Genomic DNA, 21267 nt, shown 5'->3' with positions numbered 1-21267 from the left:
CAGCCACAGCAGGGGGGTTGCAGCCGTGTGATTTTTCAGATCCGTTCCAAGCCAAACCATGCCACGACTCCATGATTCTGGGATACTTCCCCTCCTCATCCTCTGGCAGAAAAAGTAACTTGGCCCCAAGTTCCACATTGCAGACCATGTCCTTTGGCAGCCTGCAACTATCTCAACAGAGGATGGAAAGAGACGACATTACTGACACGATTTCCCTTTTCTACTTGAACATTAAATGCTGCACTGCTGTCCAAAAACTGTCAGAAACTGTCAGAAGAGGCAATTCTTCCCCATTAAATACTTCACCTCAGCCAAAAAAGAAAGAAGCCACAAGCCAACACTCTTCTTTATTGCTACAGTGTTTGATTTGGTCACTTCTCTAATAGGAATTCCTTTGGGGTTTTATTTGTTTGTTTCTCTCTTTCGTTCCGCGGGGCGCGCGGCAGCTCCTCCGTTGGGTTCGCGGAGGCAACGGAGGAACGTTCGCGAGCTGCGGCGGTTCCGCAGCAGCAGCAGCAGCAGCAGCAGCAGCAGCAGCAGCAGCGTTTCTCTCGATCGGTTTTCCGCTCGACTTTCCACTCGTTCCCCATGCCCTTCTCCCTCTCACACTCACTCCACTCCCGTCCCGTCCCGTCCGTGTCCCGCCTCTCCCAGCCCGGCTGATGTCGCGTCCCGCAAGGCGCCCCTCAGTGGGGCCGCCCCGTGCCCGCCCCTGCCCGTCCCGCCGCGGAGCCGCCTCCGCCGGGCTCTCTCCGTACTGGCTGTGGCGCCGCTGGAAGCGCCGCTTGCTCTGGTGCTGGCGGAGCAGCGCGGTCTTTTGGCTCCGCCTGGCGCGGGCTCTGGCCCGGCCCCGGCCGAGGCCCCGGCGCCGAGCGAAGCCTCTGCCGCGGTTCCGCCCGCAGCCGCCCTGCTGCTGCCCCGCGCCCGCCCCGTCGCCGACAGCGTCGCCGGCGGCTTCCCCGCTCCGAGCTCCGCCGCTCGTCGGCTCGGCCGCCGGCCCCGAGCCGCCGCAGCCCGGGGCGGCTCGGCAAGCAGCAGCGCGCCGGGCGCTCGGGTTGCCGGGGCAGAAGAGCGGGAGCGCGGTGCCGTCCGCACGGGCGGAGAAGCCTCCCCTGGAGCAGCTCTACCGGGAGGGCCCGCTGCTGGGGAGCGGCGGCTGTGGCAGCGTTTACTCCGGGACCCGGCTCGCCGACGGCGCCCCGGTAAGAGACGGGGCCCGAGTGGAGGGGGCGGCGGGCGGCGGGCAGCGAGCTCAGCCCGGCGCTCGCCTTGGCTTGCAGGTGGCCATCAAGCGAGTGTGCTGCGATCGCATCCCGGTGTGGGCGCGGCTGGTGAGTGAGCGGGGCCAGCGGGAGAAGGCGGCGGGGCGTGCCGGGCGGGGCTAAGGCGAGGCCCGGCAGGGTGGCAGCCGGAAGACTGCGAGGGGAGCGAGTGGGGAGTGAGCGGGGCCCGCGCAGCGTCCCGGGCCGGGCAATGGCGAGCGGCGGCGGGGCCGGGCAGGGGGTGGCTGAGGCGCGGCGCAGCATCGGCCCCGCTGAGGGCATCGCGGTCCCCCCGCAGCACAACGGCGCCCTGGTGCCCCTGGAGCTGGCGCTGCTGTGGATGGTGTCGTGCCCTGGCTTCCGCGGCGTCGTGCGGCTCCTGGACTGGTTCGAGCTGCCCGACGGCTTCGCGCTGGTCATGGAGCGTCCGCAGCGCTGTCAGGACCTCTGGGACTTCCTGCACGAGCGGGGGTTCCTGATGGAGCCCGTGGCGCGGGGGCTGTTCTGCCAGGTGCTGGAGGCCGTGCGGCACTGCACCAGCCGCGACGTCCTGCACCGCGACATCAAGGCCGAGAACGTCCTCGTCGACCTGGCCGCGGGCGAGGCGAAGCTCATCGACTTCGGCTGCGGCACGATCCTCCAGGACACATTCTACACCCGGATGTCAGGTGAGCCCAAAGCCGGGGCCCAGCCGGGCAGCGGAGGTTCCCCCCTTGGCTGGCAGAGAGGGAGGGCAGGGTGGGGAATCCTCCTTCAGCCGGCTGCAGCCAAGTTGCTTTTTGGCGGGGCAGGGGCTGGCTCTTGTGGAACGGGGGCTGGCTGGGAGGGAGGGAGGGAAGGAGCAGCATCGGCCTGATGAGCTGTGCCCGTGTCCCATAGGAACGCCGGAGTACAGCCCACCAGAGTGGATCCTCTTTGGCTGCTACCATGGCCAGCCAGCCACCATCTGGTCCCTGGGCATCCTGCTCTATCACCTGGTCTGCGGGCGCCTTCCTTTCCACACAAACGAGGACATCGTCCGGGGCCAGCTCTTCTTCCCGCCCCGGGTGTCTCAAGGTGGGGATGCGCCTTCAAGGCTGGGGAGGAGGAACGGGGCTGGGAGGGGGCAGCTGGCACATCAGTGTCCTGCTCTTGCAGCTAGTGAGGCGGTGGATCTCCTGGGCTTAGCTGGAGGAGGTGGCACGTGTGCCTCTGTGCTGCTCTCCTCCAGAAGGGAGGATCGATGGGAAGCTTTTGGCTGCAGCTCCGAGCACTCCTAGTGTGGCCTGGGCACTGTGGATTGTGGGAGAGCATGGACAGGAGCCTTGTCCCGCTGAGCGGTGTTTTCTGGTTTCTCTCTGCAGAGTGCCAGCACCTCATCAGGTGGTGTTTATCCATGGACCCCACAGACAGGCCATCACTGGAAGACCTTTTTGAGCATTCTTGGCTGCAGGAGCCCTGCCTGGCCCAGGAGACAGCAGAGACCCATCCCTGTGCTCAGTAGGATCCAGGAGCCCAGCAAGTACCAGCTGCACGCGTCTGGTGGCACTCCAAGAAAACCCCGGAGCGTTTCCCTGCGGCCGCAGCACGGAGGAGAGAGCGCAGCCGAGGAGATGCTTCCGCTGGTCCCCGGCGAGTTGTGGAGGGAGCGGCTCAGTGCTCCCCGTCCCATTGGAGAAATGGTGGCAGTGCGGTGAAGGTGCCACGGACTGGAACAGGGGAAACACCCCCTGCAGCTCAATGGCATCGGGATGTCCCCGCAAGCTGAGGCACAGCTGGCGTGTTCTTCTGGAGCACCACGTGGAGCTGGGAACACCATCCTGGAGCTGGCCGCTGGCGGGGCAAAGCCGACCGGCTTTGGCTGCGGCCCCTTCCTGGAGGACACGCTCTGCGCCCCGATGAAATCAAGATGAGTCCCCAGCCGGCGCAGGGGTGGGGGGATGCTCGTGCTTCCAGGCATGGCAGGGCTCGGCCTGGCCACGCGCCGCAGGTTCCCCGCTCGGCGGCGCTGGGGAATATTAATTTTTCCCCCGGCTGCCGAGCTGCTTTTTGGTGGGACAGGGGATGGGTGTTGTGGAAGGGGAGCCAGCTCCTGGCCTTGCTGACAGCTTCTGCCAGCCAGCCTGGCACGGGTTGGGGCGGGGGCAGCCAGCCTGACAAAGCATCCATCCATGTGGATGGGGGCAGCAGAGGGGACGGGTTCCGAAGCCATGCCCCAGCTGGTCTGCTTTGCAGGCCCTCGAGGAAGGGGTGCGTTTACGGGCGGGAAAGGTGGGGTTTTTCCCCACCCATGGACAGGTTTCATTCTCGCATGGAGTGGTCAGACCCTCCTCAGGCCCGTGAAAGGGTGACAGGCTGTGTAGGTTTTTCTTGTTTCCAGGTCTTGTTTTGAATTGACTTTCATGCAATTGTTCTTTGTTTTCCCAGGAAGATTACACCTGGTGCCCGGACCGGACGGGGAAGCACCTGCACCGGCCGTGGAGCACATCCAGTGCCAGCGCTACCCCAGGGGCCACGGCCTGCAGGGACATCCCCTTCAAGAAGGACGAGGACCTCGTGTGGGATCGGCTCCTCTCCTGGCAGCAGGTCTGCAGAGGTGGGTACCCGGCTCCACAGCTGGGCTGGCAGAAGGGCTTCGGGCAGAGGGCAGCGGACACATGGGCATCCCGCCCATGCAGCTGCTGAGGAGGCTGCTGTGCTGTGCTGAAGTGGAGGAGGTGGAACGTGGCCTGCCATGCTGCCCTTCTCTCGAAACAGAGAATGGCTCGGGAGGTTTGGGCTCTGATCACAGCCAGCAGCCTGGCCCGGGCACAGGCCATGGCAGGACAGGGCACAGGAGCCTTCTGTGACTGACCGTGGCTCTCTGGTTTCTCTCTGCAGGCTGCCAGCACCTCATGCCATGGAAATGACTCCGCTCGGCCTGCCAGGCTGGGAGGGCTGGAGGGCGGCGGGTGTTCATTTGCTGTCAAAAAGAAATCGTTCTATTTTTTTGTCATCATCATGATCAGAGCATTTCTTTCATCCTTTTCCAAGCTTTTGGCCTCCCTTCCTCCAGGGTAATCTTTTTGTGTCCTTCCTCAGACACTTGATGGCATTTGGCAGGGGGGGTTAAGCAATGTGAAAAGTTCAACAACAGCTCCTGTTGCCAACTGCAGCAGCCCCTTCAAGAGCCCTGAGCTTCCAGCGAGGCCCACGTGTGCCTTGCCAAAGGGAGTGGTTTGCAGCGATGGGGTTGTCGCCCTGCTGCAAAAGCTGGGAGGAAATCACAAGTGGCAAAATGCCAATTTGACTCAACCCCTGCCCAGGTTCTTCATCTTTCCCCTCTGCTCGGTGACAGGCAGGCAGGGCTGGACTCCAGCAAGGTTCAAGTTCTTGGTGCTCCCTGGCATCAAGGGGATCAAGTAAACTCTTGTAAGCAGTGACTGCAATAGGGCTACTGAAGGAAAAAAGGAGATGTCGTGAGGTGGGGAATCCTTCTTGTCTCCTTTGTCTCCCCAGGAGCCCCTTGGAAAGGGAAATGCCCACACGGGTTTATCTGACTCCTTCCCAGCCAGCCTTTCCCTCAGTCCCGGCTCTCATTTGCTCCGCAGGCTTCACCAGCTCGCTCTGCTCAGAGGAGCTCTCAGAGGAGAAAACGCTGCCTGGCGTGGGGCTGGCTGATCCCTGTCTCATCTTGATTCCATTTCCCCGCTCCCTCCCCCATCCAAGAGACCAAAGGATCCCCCCACAACCGGTCACAATCCACTCTTGCGGGGTGTTTGTGATGGTTTGTTAACCGATCCCAAAAGTGCAAAACTGCAAATGGCAAGGGACCATCAGTTTAATCACAACAAATGCATCTTTATTTAGGTACCAACAGCAAATGCGATAGAAGGGACAGAAAAGGGAAATAGAAAAGAGAGGAAGGGGAATAGAGCTACCACCGTTGAGATGAGATCCTCGATGGTCCAGCCATCATTCACTATATCAAATAACTGGAAAAAGCACTGGAAAAGAATTTGTTTTTTTAAAATTAAGTTTAAAAAAAAGGGAAGGAATTCCATAAAGAAAACCAAAGAGTAAGAATACAGTAATTTAAACTTCTCAAAGCCCTTTGATGATGGAGCCCTGAAGCCCAGTCACGTGCAGTGCGGCCTCGGCGGTGCCTTTGACCCCAGAACTGCCAAGGGTCAGGGCCGAGATGAGCCTTCACCCAAAACAGGCTCCAAGACTGAGTGGGAATCAATCCAGAACAGGGCTCACACAAAGAGCAAAGCCTCAAGGCCAAAGCCAAACCTTCATCAGGTTGGATTTGTTTGAACACTGAACTGCAGCAAATTTGCTTGCCTGGTAACATCACTGTCACCATGAAAGTTGACATGAGCTACTAAATAAGCACTGTCCTGTCCTGAGCTGTGTGGCCCAAATACTGTTGAGAACTTGCTCTGCCTCTTCCCTGTGCCCCCGGGGCTGCTCTTGGCCTGGCAGCCTCAGTGGGAGCCAGCACTGGCTGCAGCCCCAGCGGGCCCCCCAGGACAAGGCCCAGCAATGAAGAGGCCAATGAAAGCACTGGGCAGCAGCAGAGCCCTCAGCAGAGTTCTTTGGACAACCACGGACTGGCCACAGCTCCAGTGCAGCATGACTACGAGTCAGGCTACCAATGCTATGAGCAGAGTTACAAGAAAGCTGTGGAGAAAAATCAGCAACTGACCGTCTGCTCTGGTACAGCTTCCGAATGCCAAGATAGCAGCCTGTCAGCACGAGGGGCACGGTGAACAGTGTCACCACCGTGCCTATCATGCAGGACCTGCGCACATCCTGGGGGCAGACAATTCTTGGGAGGCGCACTGGATCCGGGGCAAATATTCCTGTTTCAGTGATAACGTCTGTGGGAGCAGTGGGGAGCATGAGCCCGTGCTGTGCTGCACTGCCGAGCTGGCAGCACGGTGGATACGGCCAGGACGTTCTCTGTTTCCCCCAGAGCTGGGGCCTGCAGGCCCCTTGCCGCCCCTTGGCACAGGCTGTGCCACCCAACAAAGCCCAGCAGGCCGGGAGGAGAGCCCGGGGCCAGCGCAGCTGCTTGGGCAGTCGCTGCTTCGAGGGACACGGGCTAAACCCATCCCTGAGCAGCCCCTGCCAGCCCTGGCCCTCCCTGCCCTGGGACAGCTCCCCCAGCCCCAGGGGACAGAGTCAGGCCCTGTCAGGACACACAGGAGCCTTGCTCTCCCTCTCTGTCCTTTCCCCACCATGGGCACCCCCTGCAGCCACTCCCAGGTTTCGGGACGTGGCTCCCACGGAGGGACCCCAGCAGGATTGCTCAGCCTGGCTGAGCCTGGCACAGCAATCACCTTCTGTGGCACTGTCTGGCATCTCCTCCCTTCGTGTATCGGGGGCTCGCACAGAGCCATTGCTTCCTCCAGGAAGTGCTGCCTTCAGCAAAGCCCTTTGGTCCATCTCTGGAGAAAGGAAAAGGGACAGCTGGATCAGGTGGAACCATTCCCCATATTCAGGAAGTTCTACTTTTCAAAGACATGGATAAGGATCAGGAAAAGGCCACGGCTCTTGGGGCTGCCACAGGGCCCTCGCTTCTCCAAACAGGTGCCACTCCTCATCTACCCAGAAACCGGGAAATTGCAGGGGATTGCAGGCCCGTGGTGCAGTTTGGGCTCCCTGCCAGCTGATGCCAAATGCCTTCCTGCGGAGGCTGGGGAAAAGCTGCAGCCAGGCCAGGCTGGGAAACAGCCCTGCAGGGCAGGAAAGCAGCAGCGGGGCAGCCAGGCTGCCATGGATCCCTTCCCGCTGTGCCGGGCACGGCGTGTCCAGATGTGCAGGGAAAGCCCCCGGCTGCTGAGTCCCAGGGGAAGGCTGAGGGAAATGCACCCACCACGGCGTCTCTCCAGATCACTCAGCATCTGGTCCATGTGTTTGGATGCCTCCAGGGACTTCATGTGTTTAGTAGCTCTGTTCCTCCCTCTCGGCGGACCTTAAGAGAATGCGTGTCCATTTCCCCTGGAATGGATCCCACAAAAGCAGGGCTCAGCCTGTGGGGTCAGCAGGGACACACAACTCACCCCTGCGATGGGAGCCGGGCTTGTGCGCAGCAACCGAGAAAGGAGCCTGAAAAGTCCTCCCTGCAGACACACCTGTAACTCAACAGGCACAGGAGCTTCTGTCACCTGCTTTCTGCCAGGTTGTCAGTGATTATTCACTGAGGGCAAGTTGAGAAGTTACCTGCAGAATCTCCCAAGGGTTCCAAACCAGCTTCCATCCCAGCTGCTGGAGAAGCCTTGCTAGCATGCTCATCTAGAAGGAATCAGAGATCAGAACCATTTCCTGGTCTGCTGGGATCCCCCTGTGCCTTTGGGAACTGGGCACTGCAAGGGGGTCGGGTAAGGCTGTGGGGGCCAAATTTCCATGGCCATGGCCAAAGCTGCCCAGGGGCCTGGGGAGCTCTGGGCTGGCTCCTGGCCACTCTCCACACTCTTTGCACGCCCTGTGCAACATCCCTGGAGGGCAGGTACTGCCACACAGCAGAGATGGCAGCTCAAGCCTCAGCAATTACCTCCTCTGACTGTGCCTGGCATCGCCTCACTTCCTGCAGCAGGGCTGCCAATGGGCCACTGCTTCCTCCAGGAAATGCTGCCTTCAGCACAGCCTTTCGGTTCATCTCTGGAGACAGGAAGAGGCACAGCTGCATTAGATGGAGCCGTTCCCCTTCTGGGAGATGGCATCTTCAAGAGGCAATACTGGACAAACTCATGGTTCAGGAAATCATCAAAACTGTTGGGATTGGCCAGGCCACTCCCTTCTACACACAGGTGCCATTCCTGATCTACCCGGAGACCGGGAAATTGCAGGCATCTCGGGCCCATGGTGCAGTTTGGGCTCCCTGCCAGCTGATGCCAAATGCCTTCCCGCAGAGGCTGGGGAGAAGCTGCAGCCAGGCCAGGCTGGGAAACAGCCCTGCAGGGCAGGAAAGCAGCAGCGGGGCAGCCAGGCTGCCATGGATCCCTTCCCTCTGTGCCGGGCACGGCGTGTCCAGATGTGCAGGGAAAGCCCCCGGCTGCTGAGTCCCAGGGGAAGGCTGAGGGAAATGCACCCACCACGGCGTCTCTCCAGATCACTCAGCATCTGGTCCAGGTGTCTGGCTGCCTCCAGGGATTTCTTGTCTCCAGTGTCTGCGTTCTTCCATGGAGGAGGACCTTAACAGAAAGTTGTTCCATGTCCCCTCAACAGGGCTCAGGCCCTGAGGCACAGCAATTACCTCCTGTGACTGTGCCTGGCATCGCCTCCCTTCCTGCAGCAGAGGCTGCCAATGGGCCACTGCTTGCTCTGGGAAACTCAGCCTTCAGCACAGCCTCTCCTTCCATCTCTGGGGGAAGGAGAAGGGACAGCTGGATCAGGTGGGGCTGTTTCCCAACGGGAAGGTGGCATCTTCAGGAGGCAGTGCTTGTCCATGTCATGGATGAGATTCAGGCTAAAGACCAGGTTATTGGGGCTGCTCCAGTGCCCTCCCTCCTCCAAACAGCTGCCCCTCCAGATGTGCTCAGAGACCAGGAAATTGCAGAGGATCTCAGGGTGTGCATGGCCCGTGGTGCAGATCCTCCCAAGTATCTCCCTGAATCCCAGATTCCCCTGAAACAATAGCAAAGAGTGAGGCTTAAGATGCCTTTGATGAATTTGTTGACTTTTACCCCAGTTTTGTCTGTTTTAAATGGAAGAAGATGAATCAAAAGAAAATCAGGGCCAAACCAAAAGGACAAGCAGCCAGGTGTCTTCCCAACACAGATCACAGGGAATGTGGGTCACCAGGGCTCTGGTGGGTGCTCCAATGGGGCATGAAGGTGGAGCAGTGCACGAAGCCCTTCCCACACTCGGGGCACTCGCAGGGCTTCCCTTACCAGTGCCTCTGTTGGTGTTGGGTCAAGTCAGAGCTCCTGGAGAAGCTCTTCCCACACTGGGGACACTCGTAGGGCCTCTCCCCAGTGTGGATGCTCTGGTGGCAGATCAGGCTGGAGCTCTGGTTGAAGCTCATCCCACATTCCCCACACTCACAGGGCCTCTCCCTGGTGTGGATGCGCCGGTGGGTGATGAGGTTGGAGTTGTGCTTGAAGCCCTTCCTGTAGTTTGGGCAGTGGAAGGGCCTCTCCTCCGTGTGAATCCGCTGGTGCTTGAGGAGAGTGGAGCTGGTCTGAAACCTCTTTGCACACTCAGGACACTCGTAGGGCCTCTCCCCAGTGTGGCTGTGTTGGTGGACGACGAGGTGGGAGCTGTAGCTGAAACCCTTCCCACACTCCCCAGACTTGTAGGGCCTTTCCCTGGTGTGGATCCTCAGGTGCTGGATCAGGTGGGAGCTCTGCCTGAAGCTCTTCCCATAATCCAGCAGTGGGGCTGTCCTGCAGCCGGGGGCCGTGCTGGGCTGGGAGATGGAACAGGAGAGAGGGGGAAAGGGGCACTGACTTCCTCCTCACCTGCCTGGCTGTCCCGGGGCATCTTCCTCTTCCTCACAGCCTCCTCCTCCATGCAGCCAAGGCTTGGGAATGGGAAATCCTGCTTTGGAAAAAACAAGGGATGAGCACGTTGATTTTGAAGGTCTCTCTGCCCAAGTCCATCTCTAGAAATCCCTGGCCACCTGGGCTCCATAAAAACCTCCCAAACACCAAGATTCAGCCCTGAAAAAGCCTCCCAGGAGTTCCCTGCCCCTGGTCCCTCACCTTTGCTGTTCAGTGTTTCCCCCTGTCCCAGCTGCTGGGGGTCACGCTTGGACTGGGGCTCCCTGTCTACTCAATCTCCACCCTCCCCAGGAGTCCAATGAATTTGAAGAGCTCCCCCCTTTTCCATCTCCCCATTTAGGGATGGAGGGGTTTGGGGCTCCCGGGGCCCCAGTTGCCTCCAGCTAGATCAACCCAGTCAGTCCCAGTATGATGCCATTTGCTCCCACCGTGCTCCTGGTTGCTGCCACTCACCCCTAGTATGGGGGATGATGTGCAGGGTGTGTTCCCAGTCACTCTCAGACACTCCCAGTATAAGTCCAGTCACTCCCAGTATGACCTCAGTATGATCCCAGTAGAGCCCAGTCCCTCCCAGTGCTGCCACTCCTGGCATCCCCCAGCCCTCTGTGCGTTCCCCCCTCCCGGATGTCCCGAGAGGAGCCCCAAGGGCTGGCAGTGCCCAGGCAGGGTCCCCAGCAAGGCCCAGTTGGGATGTGCAGCCCCCAGTTTTCCCAGTTTGCCTCTCCTTGTGCCCGGGCCGGGTTCCCCCCTGGAACAGCGGGTGGGAGCAGCCGAGAGCCCCGCGCTGCCCATCCCGACCTGGCCCGGCTCCATCCCCGCTCCTGCCGTGGGCTGCGAGGGCTGCGGGAACGGGGCACCGAGGGTGTCGCTGCTCCTGGGGGAGGAGGAGGAGGGAGGGAAGGGCAGGGATGAAAGAGGAGAAGGAGCAGGCTTATAGAGGATGGAAAGGGGGGATGGAAATAGGAGAAGGAGGTGGGCTTAGAGAAAAAGAGGAGGGGGGATCGAAGAGGAGGGGTGGAAGGGGATGGATGGAAGATGAGAAGGAGGTGGGGTTAGGGAGGAGGAGGAGGGGGTATGGAAGAGGAGGAGCGGCAGGAAGAGGAGGGACAAAGGCGGATCAAGGACAGCAGGAGGAAGCACGCGGTCGAGCCCTCCCTGAATTCGCAGCCCCCACGTGTGGGATCATCGCCCCCCATCCCGCAGGTGAGCGGGGAGGGGGAGCTCGGCCCAGATGTCCTGGGGGGGTCCCTGGGTTGGGTTTTTTTGGGGGGATGTTTGGAGAATGAAGAAGTGCAAAGCTGAGCGGAAAAGGCCCCTTGGGGGGACATGGGGGGTCCCGGTGGCGGCTGCCGGCAGAGGCAGCCTGGAGGAGCAGAGCCCTGTGTCCCCCAGGAGCCCAAAGTGGGGAGCCCAGAGAGGGGGGAGCGCCGCCATGGGTGGGACCCTCAAGAGCCTGGAGAGGGGCAGGGGGGACTCCTTGGAGCCGCTGCAGCCCAAAGCAGAGAAGAAGGGAAGAAGGGAGCCTGGGAGCCCAAAAAGCCCTGGCAGCCCTAAATGGGGAGAGCCAAGAGGGGGGAGCTTTTGGCATTGCTGGGACTCCCAGCAGCCTGGGGAGGGCGGGCACCAAGGAGAAGGGGGACCCCCAGTCCAAGCGTGACCCCCAGCAGCTGGGACAGGGGGGAAGCCTGAACAGCAAAGAGGAGGGAGCAGGGACCAGGGACTCCTGGGAGGCTTTTTCAGGGCTGAATCTTGGTGTTTGGGAGGTTTTTATTGAGCCCAGGTGGCCGGGGACTTCTAGAGATGGACTTGGGCAGAGGGACCTTCAAAGTCAGTGTGCTCATCCCTTGTTTTCCCCAAACCAGGATTTCCCATTCCCAGCCCCTGGGAGGCTGTGAGGAAGAGGAAGATGGCCTGGGACAGCCAGGCAGGTGAGGAGGAAGTCAGTGCCCCTTTCCCCCTCTCTCCTGTTCCATCTCCCAGCCCAGCACGGCCCCCGGCTGCAGGACAGCCCCGCTGCCGGTGTCATCCTGCCGGGGACGCACTGGGGGGATCTCCTTGCCCTTCCCTGTGGCACGGAGGCAAATCCCATCCTCTCCTTGTCCTTCCTCCCCCAGAGCAGGAGCTGAGAATGGAGAGCAGGGAGGACAAATCCCCGCGGCAGAACCTCGTGGAAGAGGCCGTTTTGAGCGGCTCCACGGCGCAGGAACCCAATGGGGAGGAAAAGCCCCAGAGATGCCACACGAGGAGGGGCTGTAAACGCAGATCACGGGGATCTGAGGAGGAAAGACCCACCCTGGGCCGGGGAGGCGGCCGGAGATCGAGCCAGAGCTCGGAGCTGGTGGTCCATGAGCACCTCCAGGACGGGGAGAAGCCCCACAAGTGCTCGGAGTGTGGGAAGAGCTTCAGGTACAGCTCCCAGCTGATTGTGCACCAGAGGATCCACACTGGGGAACGGCCCTACGAGTGTTCTGAGTGTGGGAAGGGGTTTAAGACCAGCTCCGATCTCCTCCTGCACTACCAGAGTCACACAGAGGAGAGGCCCTTCTGCTGCCCCGACTGTGGGAAGGAATTCAAGCAGAAGTCAAACCTTGTCAGGCACCAGAGGACCCACACTGGGGAGAGGCCCTACGAGTGTGAGAACTGTGGGAAGAGATTCACCCTGAGCTCCAGCCTGATCCAGCACCAGGTGTGCCACACTGGGGAGAGGCCCTACGAGTGATCCAAGTGTGGGAAGAGGTTTAAGACCAGCTCTGATCTCCTCAAGCACTATCGGGTTCACACGGAGGAGATGCCCTTCTGCTGCCCCGACTGCAGGATGGGCTTCAAGCACAACTCCACCCTTGTCACCCACCGGCGCATCCACACCGGGGAGAGGCCCTACGAGTGTCCCCAGTGTGGGAAGAGCTTCTCACAGCGCTCTAACTTGACCCAACACCAACGGAGGCACCGGTAAGGGAAGCCCTTCGAGTGCCCTGAGTGCGGAAAGAGCTTCGTGTGCTGCTCCAGCTCCATCCCCCACTGCAGGACCCACGCTGGGCACAGCCCTGGTGACCCACATTCCCTGTGATCCATGTTGGGGACAATATTCTGGAGGATAGATGTGGGTTCTGGAGGTATTTTGGGCAATGTATTCCATCTCTTTGCCCTCCAAAAGCCAAGAGGGTCACCTCAAAACAACTCAATCCCACTGAAAACAACTCAATTTTAATTCATATGGGCTCAATCCCGCCTCAAAATGGCTTGTTCCCAACTAAGAAAAACTCAATCCCACGCCAAACTCACTTGATTCCACAGCCGCCAGGTTGAGATGGGGTTGGAAGGAGATTTGGAGAAGTGGGATCCCAGTTTGGAGCAGTGGGATGGGGATTGTGTGGAGCTGGGTGGCTGGGATGTATTTGATAGTGAATAAAACTTTCAGAGTTACTGATTTCTGTCCTGTTCATTTTCAGTCCATTGCAGTTCTGTTTGCAGAGTGCCACCTTCTCAGCTGATTGTGTTTGTGTCCTTGTCGTGGTTTGACATGGAAGTGAATTTTTCCCAGGAAGTTGGGTCAAACCAATCAGTGGTCAGGTTTGGATATTGGCACCTGGAGTGACCACTGAAAGTATGGACACGCCTCTGAGAACACAGGGGGTTAAAAGCAAGAACTCCCAGGGGAACTGTCTCTCTTTGGTTCCGGTGGTCAGGGAGTACAGACTCTCCCCTGCCCAGCCATGGGCTGGGTGGGAGAGGGGAAGCCACGCGGCCTTGTCCAGGTAGGCCGAGGGGCTGGGGGTCTGGAACCGAGCCAGCTCCTGTGGACGGAAGGGTGGAGAGAAGCGGAGAAGCCTTTGTTCCCCCCCACAGAGGGAAAGTGACAGAGAGCCTGGCAGCACCTGGAAATTTGCCGGCAGAGGAGAAGGAGAAGGGGGGGGATGATGTCCAGCATGGGAGACAGGACGCTGGACCGAGATATCAGCCATCCAGGGAGTCTGAACTTTTAACCCTTTCCAGGAAATGAGGGCTTTGTAAAATATTACTCCTCCTGTATTTGTAGTGGAAGAGAGACAGTCCGGGACCTGAGATGTTAGAAGAAGAAATATTTAGGTGGGAGGAGATGATGAAGTAGCTTTTGGCTGGACTTTTCTTGTTAGCCATAGACTGAACCAAAATGTCCTGCAATGGAGACTGCATTTTAGGGGGATGCAGTGGTGACCCAAGGAGACCTGCTTCAGCTTCTAACAGCACAGGAATGGCAAGAACAGAAGAAAGCTGAGGAGGGAATGGTGATGCCCTCTGTCTTCGGGAAAGAAGATGATTTCTGTTCTTGGACCCTTGGCCCCAGGGGAAAATGGGGGGGACTGTAGTCCCAGGATGAGAAGCTGAACTGTTGTATCTTTGGGTCCGTGGCAAAGCATCCTTAAAGGAGCCCTATGAGCAGTCTGTCCATGCACGGTGGTGAGAGCACTGTGCCATGGAAAGGAGAGTGTCACACTGGCAGATTTTCTCCGGGCGGTTGCCATGTGTGACAGGGAAACACAGGAGGTGGCAACTGTGTTTCCTGGGGGGTCTGTGGTGCAAGAGAGACTTTTCTCTCCCTTGATAGCTTGAGTATTGATTATCTGAAGGGTGGTAATTTGATCAGGAATCCTGGGTGATGTTTCATGGTGGGTGTTTTAGGAATTGGGAGGAGGAGGGGTGTTTTAAAAGGTCTTCATCCTGGATTTAGTTTATGTGTTTTCTGTAGTAGTAGTAGTTTAATAAAGTTTTTTCCCTTTGTTATTAAGCTTGGGCCTGCTCTGCTCTGTTCCTGATAACATCTCACAGCATTTATTTGGGGAAGGTGCATTTTCATGGGGGCGCTGGCATTGCGCCAGTGTCAAACCATGACAGAGTTCTAAAGAGCCCTTGAACTTAGAGGAAAGCGAGTACGCCTCCCTCTAGACAGTGGGGGAAACTCGCACTAAGTTGTTTGCACTTAGTACTAGGGAGAAGAAGAAAAGATTGAAAGAAGATACAGACCTACCCGATTCCACCCCTCCATCCTACATACCTCCTCCCCCTCCACCCCTACCTCCACATTCACCACAACATCCCTCTGCTCTGGTACAAGATGAGTCGGAGGGGGATGAGGTGAGGATGAGGTGAATGTTGAGTTCCAGGGGAATATCCAGCGGGTAACTAGAAGCCAGACTAGGAAAAGGCGGCAGGACCTCCCCTGCTGATAGCGCAACTCGGGGAGGGAGAAATCGCGATTTCAGTGTGTTGTGTGTTGTGTCCCGATTGCAGTGTGGTGTGCCCCAGTTTCGGTGTGGTGTGTCTGTTACATCCAGACGTGCGTGCTTGTGTGTGTGTGTGTGTGTGTGTGAAGCGCGGTGCAGTGTTACTAAGATACAGAGACGCAGCGCAGTGGTGCCGGGGAGCACATGCACGGGGCAGTTCAGCTACACTGCCTGATAGAGCGGGTGGTGTACATGCACGGGGCAGCTCTCAGCCCACACTGCCTGATAGAGCGGGTGGGGCGCATGCACGGGGCAGCTCTCAGCCCACACTGCCTGATAGAGTGGGTGGGGCGCATGCACGGGGCAGCTCTCAGCCCACACTGCCTGATAGAGTGGGTGGGGCGCATGCACGGGGCAGCTCTCAGCCCACACTGCCTGATAGAGCGGGTGGGGCGCATGCACGGGGCAGCTCTCAGCCCACACTGCCTGATAGAGCGGGTGGGGCGCATGCACGGGGCAGCTCTCAGCCCACACTGCCTGATAGAGCGGGTGGTGCGCATGCGTGGCACGGGCTGTCTCTGGCGAGCGGGGGGCAGCGTGCCGCGGGGCTTAAGTCGGGGCTTGCAAAGGTGCTTTAGGCGCAGCCCAGCTGATAGCGCAGCGGGCGCGCGGGCACAAGCCGCGGTTTGAGGAGCTGCTTTGAACGCCGCTAGCTGATAGTGCAGCTAGTGGGAGCGTGGTACAAGTTGGGAGTTACAAGCACCGCTTAAAAGCATCGCTAGTTGGTAAAGAGCCTGCAAAAGTAGCCAGCGAGCCCAGCTGGGCTAAGAGTTAACTGTTTGTTATACAATAGCACTGCCCTTTAGTGTTAAAAGCTGTCACTGGGAGATCCTTTGCATTACAGGGCGAATAAAGGGGGGATGAATGTGTGTGAATGAGAGGCGGGCTGGTTATCCCAGACCTGCTAAGCGAGAGCGGCAGTCTCCCATGCTGCGTTTCCGTCTTTTTCGCGAGAAAAGTGGCCAGCAAAGAGACGAAGCGAGTGATAAAAAGAGTGAGAGAACCCCCCCGGGTCTAGGTCTCAGAGAAAGAGTGGGACCCCTTAGTGGGGGGAGGAATAAAAGGCAATTAATTAGAAAAAAAAAATTAATTAAAAGGTAAAAAGAAGGTTTTCTTAGCATAATCTATTGGGGAAAAATAAAAGGTAAAATGTGTAGGAGGGGCCCCTAAAAATTCTGCTAGATTGAGGGATTAACGTTCCAAGAGCATCCAGGGTTAATTCAAACCTGTTGGATTGAAGGATTAATATTCCAAGAGCATCCAAAGTTGATTCAAACCTGCTGGATTGAAGGATTAATGTTCCAAGAGCATCCAGGGTTAATTCAAACCTGCTGGATTGAGGGATTAATGTTCCAAGAGCATCCAGGGTTGGTTCAAACCTGCTGGATTGAGGGATTAATATTCCAAGAGCATCCAGGGTTGATTCAAACCTGCTGGGTTGAGGGATTAACATTCCAAGAGCACCCAGAATTAAGTTTGCTGGGTTGAGATATTAATATTCGAGAGCACCCAGAATTAAGTTTTGCTGGGTTGAGATATTAATATTCGAGAGCACCCAGAATTGAATAAAAATTTTGCCGGTTTGAAGATAAATCTGAGAGGATCTGGAGTTAGGAACAACACAGGTAGATTGAGGGGTATCCAAGACCATTGGAACTGGCCAGGGAAACATAAAAGTGTAATAAGTGTGTTGAAAAATAAAAGGTACCTTGTTGTTGTGATTGTTTTGTTGTGCGTGAGAGTAAGTGAAAAATAAAGTTAAGTGAATGTGGACGAATAAAAGTATATGTACGCATCCTGCCTTGTTAGGCAGCCTCACTGTACTCCCCTAGTGTGACCGACAGACGCCGGTTACGATCCAATAGACAAAAGGACTACAGCTGACCATTAGAGAGTAACAAGCCAACCCAGAAACCTGAAGGTCACCTTGAAGAAAAACTGACGGACTCAGTGTGGGTAATCCAGATAGACCAAGAAGAGGAACAGAAAGGATACACTTACCCCTTGGCTAATAATTATGGAGTAGTCTGTAAAGAAATACGTTGTGATTGTTATCCTTTTGTGTGCTTTGTTTGTAAAACTTGCCAAGAATGGTGGTGGGTCCATTGCCGCAAAGGAAAGCCACCTACTGGGATTTGCTCCAGCTGCTACAAGCTAGAGCGAGGATTAACAAGAATCATATTAGAGTTAGGAGAATTAGAGAATAAGTGGGTAAGGTTCAAATCAGAAGAGTAGTGGGAAGTTTACAGAAAAGGGGTTAACCCTGAGAATTTTTGTTTCCACCTAAATGAACCTGCCCCCTTTGTTGCCCATATTGTAAACCGGTGTTGTCAGAAAGAGCTGAAAGAAATCCCGTGTGACTCATCCCCAGTCAAGGATAAGAACTGGGAGCAGTATAAGGCTAGAAGGGGAAAAGGGAATGGATGCGCTGGAGAAGATGCTGCTGCCGAGAAGATGGTAATCCCCGCGGCTCGAAGCACCCGAGTCGGCAGGCGAGGCAGAGGGGAAAGAACCAGTCTCTTCCCAATCCCAAGTGGAATAATGCAGAGATACTCCAAATATTACCGACTGAGTATAGATAATCTCCCCAAAGGTACCGACTCAACCACTCTGAGTAGACAAAAAGGGCAACAAGCTAAAAGGGAAATGGTAGGAAATTATGAGTTAAGTGCAAAACCAGGACTCCATCCTCCTTGGCAAGTTATCATTATTGTAATTCTGATTATGTTATTACCAAGAAGATATTCTCAATTTTCACATCAACCCTTTAAATAGATATTAACCCCAGTAGATAGGAAAGAAATTCAAACTCAGATATTGTTCAGATCTCCTAGTTTTACATCGTCATTATGCACATTGGCCCCCATCGATGTGTCCAGCATCAAATCCAGGAAAGGGATATTGCAATTAGCCCAGGGAATACTTCTGTAGTTATTGGGGCTGTGAAACAATAGCATCAGATTGGTCAGTAGAAGGAGATCAATGGCTTACTGTTTCTTAAAGACCCCACGGCTGTAAAGCTCCGCAGAAGGACTGGTCGGGCGGCATAGTCAATCAGGGGAATTGTCAAATTGTGTATTTGAATGTAACTAAACCATCAGATCCAAGATGGACAGTAGGACAAACATGGGGTTTTCTGTACATAAAACCCAGTAAGAAGGAGCCTATCCCACCAGATACCCGGCCAGTAGGCCCTAACCAGGTAATAGCCAAAGATAGAGAGCCAAGTTATGTTGAAATAATCAGTAATCAAAGTAACTCAAGAATGGAAAATTCAACTATTGATAACCAGACAATAATACCCACTAGCAAGGATTCTCGATTTAACACCCTTTAAAACCCACACCGGAGGATCCTGAGACTAATGAAACCTTAACCCTTAGCTTACAAGAACTAAAAAGGTTTGATGAACAAAATAAAGAAAAAGAAAAGGGGGGATTGTGATAAGTTAGAGAAGACTTTGTTCATCAAGACAGAAAGGAGAAGCCTTGTGTAGATAACAGAAAATCAAAAGAGAAGCCTTGTGTAGATAACAGAAAACTGCCAGACAGAAACTAGCTAGTATGTTGATTACTTTACCTGGTTGTGTAATTAGAACTTAGGTGCATATAACATATAACCTTATATGGAAAAGACCATTACAGGGCCGTGGACTTTCACCAAGGAAGAAGAGAGGAGCCTTCGTCAAACGACCACCAGAGAGTAGAAGACGACCCCCTAGCAACAGAGGGCGCAAGCGCAGAGTACACCCAGAGATACCACGGACACGGAAGAAAGAGAGTATAAAAAGACTGCGGGAAGGGGGAAACAGGGTGAGCCGTTTGCGGAGCAGAGACTCCCCGGCTGCACCCAGCGCTGTTTGCTTGCCATCGCTTGCTGTAATCAATAAATTTCTGATTGACTCTTGAAAGGCTGAACAAATTATTCGCCTCTATTTATAACACCTGATGATGATTTTTTTGAGTTTCTTGAATATGCAGACAGTCGTGTTTTTTTCGGGGATCTGGCTTTTTCCCTGAATACAGAGGCTTGGAGATCCCTGTATTTCCTCATTAGGCAAAGCATCATGCGAGATCTCTGGGCGTTTCGATACATGAAAGTTTATTTAGAGCTTCTTCCGATAGTCCAGAAATGGACCCCTTTTCCGATAATTCACTCTTTGCTGCAGGTGCCCCCCCGCGAAAAGGGGGGGGCAGAGCCTTTGTCCGTGGCTCAGAAGTTTTCTTCTGCTTTTGCGCAGAGGGAGCATCCTCCACCACCTCCTCCTCCTTCTGCAGCGTGTGAGCCCCGCCTCCACGTCCCTTCAGAGGGTGCGGGGCCGCTCCCGGCGGAGGCGGAGGCGCCGCTCCGCCCGCCGGTTTCCCCGCCTGCAGCCGTGCCTCCTCCTCCTCCTGCCCATTCGGAGCTGGGAGACACACCCGCCGCTGAGAGCCAGCCTGAAGCCACCTCGGCAGGGGCGGAGACGCCGCCTGCGCCGGCTCCCGCGCCGGCCCCTGCCTCGGAGTTGTCAGCCGCGCCTCCGGCACCGCCCGTCATCGCTCCCGCGGCGGCGGCTGCGCCCCCTGCGCCAGCGGCCGATCCCTCCACAGCGGTCGGTTCCGCCGCGCCGGTGGTCCCGCCCGCCGGCTCGGAGCCTGTTCCTGATGCGAGCTGTGAGGATACAGAAGACCCCCAGCCTGCGGCGCCGACATCGGCTGTGATGCGCGCCTCGCCGCCCGCACCGGCCCCCGCGCCGGCCCCGCCGGTCCCGGCTGCCCCGCCGCCTCCCGCGGCTTTCGCCGGGTCGCCAGGCGCTGCCAGCAGCAACAGCAGCGAGCAGCAGCAGCCCGGGGCCGCGTTGGAGCGGACCCCGCCGTCTCCAATCAGCCCGGGGTCCCCTCCCAGCCTGTTCTCTGCTGCTGGCGCTCCTCGGCAGCTCCTTGCAGCTGCCGCGAAAGTGAAAGTGATGAAGTTTAGTGCCTTTCTGGGGAACAGTGTTTTTCTTGGTCCAATTCTTGCTTGGGTGGGGGATTCTCGCCGGAGCTCGAGGCCCCTCGCCCCTCCCGCTCACGTTTGGGGGGCGGGGGGGATGAGTTCTGGGAATGCTGCCGCTGGTCTTGTGCCCGGAGAGCGTGGGGGTGCTGCGGCCAGGGGTCAGAGAGCTGCGTGCCGGCCCAACCGTGCCGCAGGTCCTGAGAATCAACACTTCTCTGGGAAAAACACCTTCTCTGCTGAGCCCTGGGGCAGTTCTTGTGCCATGCCCTCGTTTGAGGGGCGGGGGCAAACGCGTCCTGAGAGGCTGTGGCTGCGGCCACGGCCAGGCGCGGTGCGGGATGAACACAATGCTGGAAGACTTGCCGTGACACTGGCCGCGTGGTGGGGCCGGGCTGTGAAGATGAAGATCCCGCCCCGCCGGTCAGGCTGGGACCGATTGGTCCAGCCCCACGGCCGGAGGGCCGGGTGTGCCCCACGGCCGGGTTTGGGATCTTGGCTCCGCCCGCATGGACCGGGGCCGCCAGCTGCGCAGGGTCTTAAAGCCTGCTACTTGCTGGGCATTCATATTCCGAGATTTAAAAAAAAAAAAAAAATAAAAAAAAAAAAAAATTAGATTTAAGATTAATTAAATAGAGGTGGTCGAAAAGACAAAAAACAAGAAAAAAGTGGTTGATTTAAGAGTTTTGGCCATGGCATTTCAGAGATTTTTTCAGTTTTTTCTAATTTGGTGATGTTTTTTTCACAAGAAAAAGGTATGTTTGCATGGTTGACAATCAGCCCAGAGTTGGTTTTATCAGTTGTTGCAGTCTCTGGGATGACATTCAGTGTTTTGGTATTAGATAATTATATGATGTCACATTTGGTTTTTGTTTATGGGTTTTTAATTGTTGTTTGGACTTTCTTCAGTTGTTTTGTTTCAGGATTCAGCAGTTCTACTGTTTCAGCATTGAGAAGGACTTTTGAGGATGTCAAGATCAACGTTTCCAATCAATGGACACCTTCTCCCGAGAATCAGTTGTTTGGACTTGAAATTTGAGCATTCTTTTAATTGTTGTTTGGGTTTTTATGTTGTAAGTTTTGTTTTAGAGATTTGATAGATGGTTTGCAGGTAAAGGATCTCGTTGAACATTCCACATCAGCATCTGATTTGGCTTTTGATTGATAACTAGCAAATAGATAAGGGGACCTCTTGAGATGTGTTGGCTCTCTTTTGCAGGACCCTGCAGAAGAATTGCAGATGCAGTTTTTTTATTTTATTTATTTTTTTTAATTTATACTAAAACGGTGATATGTGGCAAG

The 21267-nt window shown here is 56.4% G+C and overlaps 2 protein-coding genes and 1 pseudogene across 2 annotated transcripts in view; 2 read left to right on the top strand and 1 right to left on the bottom strand.

Annotated features, from left to right (window-relative positions):
- The first annotated feature begins 662 nt into the window (after positions 1–662).
- On the top strand, positions 663–2912 carry LOC128820656 (serine/threonine-protein kinase pim-1-like). Its single transcript, XM_054001459.1, has 4 exons — positions 663–1331; positions 1561–1930; positions 2142–2318; positions 2606–2912. The coding sequence occupies exons 1-4, from the start codon at positions 663–665 to the stop codon at positions 2743–2745; spliced, it is 1356 nt and encodes a 451-aa protein (XP_053857434.1). The 3' UTR covers positions 2746–2912.
- A 2237-nt stretch (positions 2913–5149) lies between these two features.
- LOC128820678 (serine/threonine-protein kinase pim-3-like) overlaps positions 5150–21267 on the bottom strand; it is a 45973-nt gene continuing 29855 nt past the window's right edge. The window contains 4 exon segments of the mRNA XM_054001493.1: positions 5150–5227; positions 5932–6106; positions 6569–6676; positions 8324–8422. Of these exon segments, the coding sequence (XP_053857468.1) occupies positions 5203–5227; positions 5932–6106; positions 6569–6676; positions 8324–8422 (407 nt within the window). The 3' untranslated portion in view covers positions 5150–5202.
- On the top strand, positions 10855–13156 carry LOC128820682 (zinc finger protein 239-like; annotated as a pseudogene).

This window comes from Vidua macroura, chromosome 30 (genome assembly GCF_024509145.1).
Source record: "Vidua macroura isolate BioBank_ID:100142 chromosome 30, ASM2450914v1, whole genome shotgun sequence".
In the NCBI taxonomy this organism is placed as follows: Eukaryota; Metazoa; Chordata; class Aves; order Passeriformes; family Viduidae; genus Vidua; species Vidua macroura.
Note: the sequence above shows the minus strand (reverse complement) of the source record. Positions and strands in the feature narration are given on the sequence as shown.

What these genes read in the sequence shown, in the direction of transcription:
- LOC128820656 (XM_054001459.1), top strand. Translation starts at nt 663, where the DNA reads ATGTCGCGTCCCGCAAGGCGCCCCTCAGTGGGGCCGCCCCGTGCCCGC. An exon ending in TCCCGGTGTGGGCGCGGCTG is followed by an intron (nt 1,332 to 1,560) that starts GTGAGTGAGCGG and finishes GTCCCCCCGCAG; the next exon opens with CACAACGGCGCCCTGGTGCC. An exon ending in ATTCTACACCCGGATGTCAG is followed by an intron (nt 1,931 to 2,141) that starts GTGAGCCCAAAG and finishes CGTGTCCCATAG; the next exon opens with GAACGCCGGAGTACAGCCCA.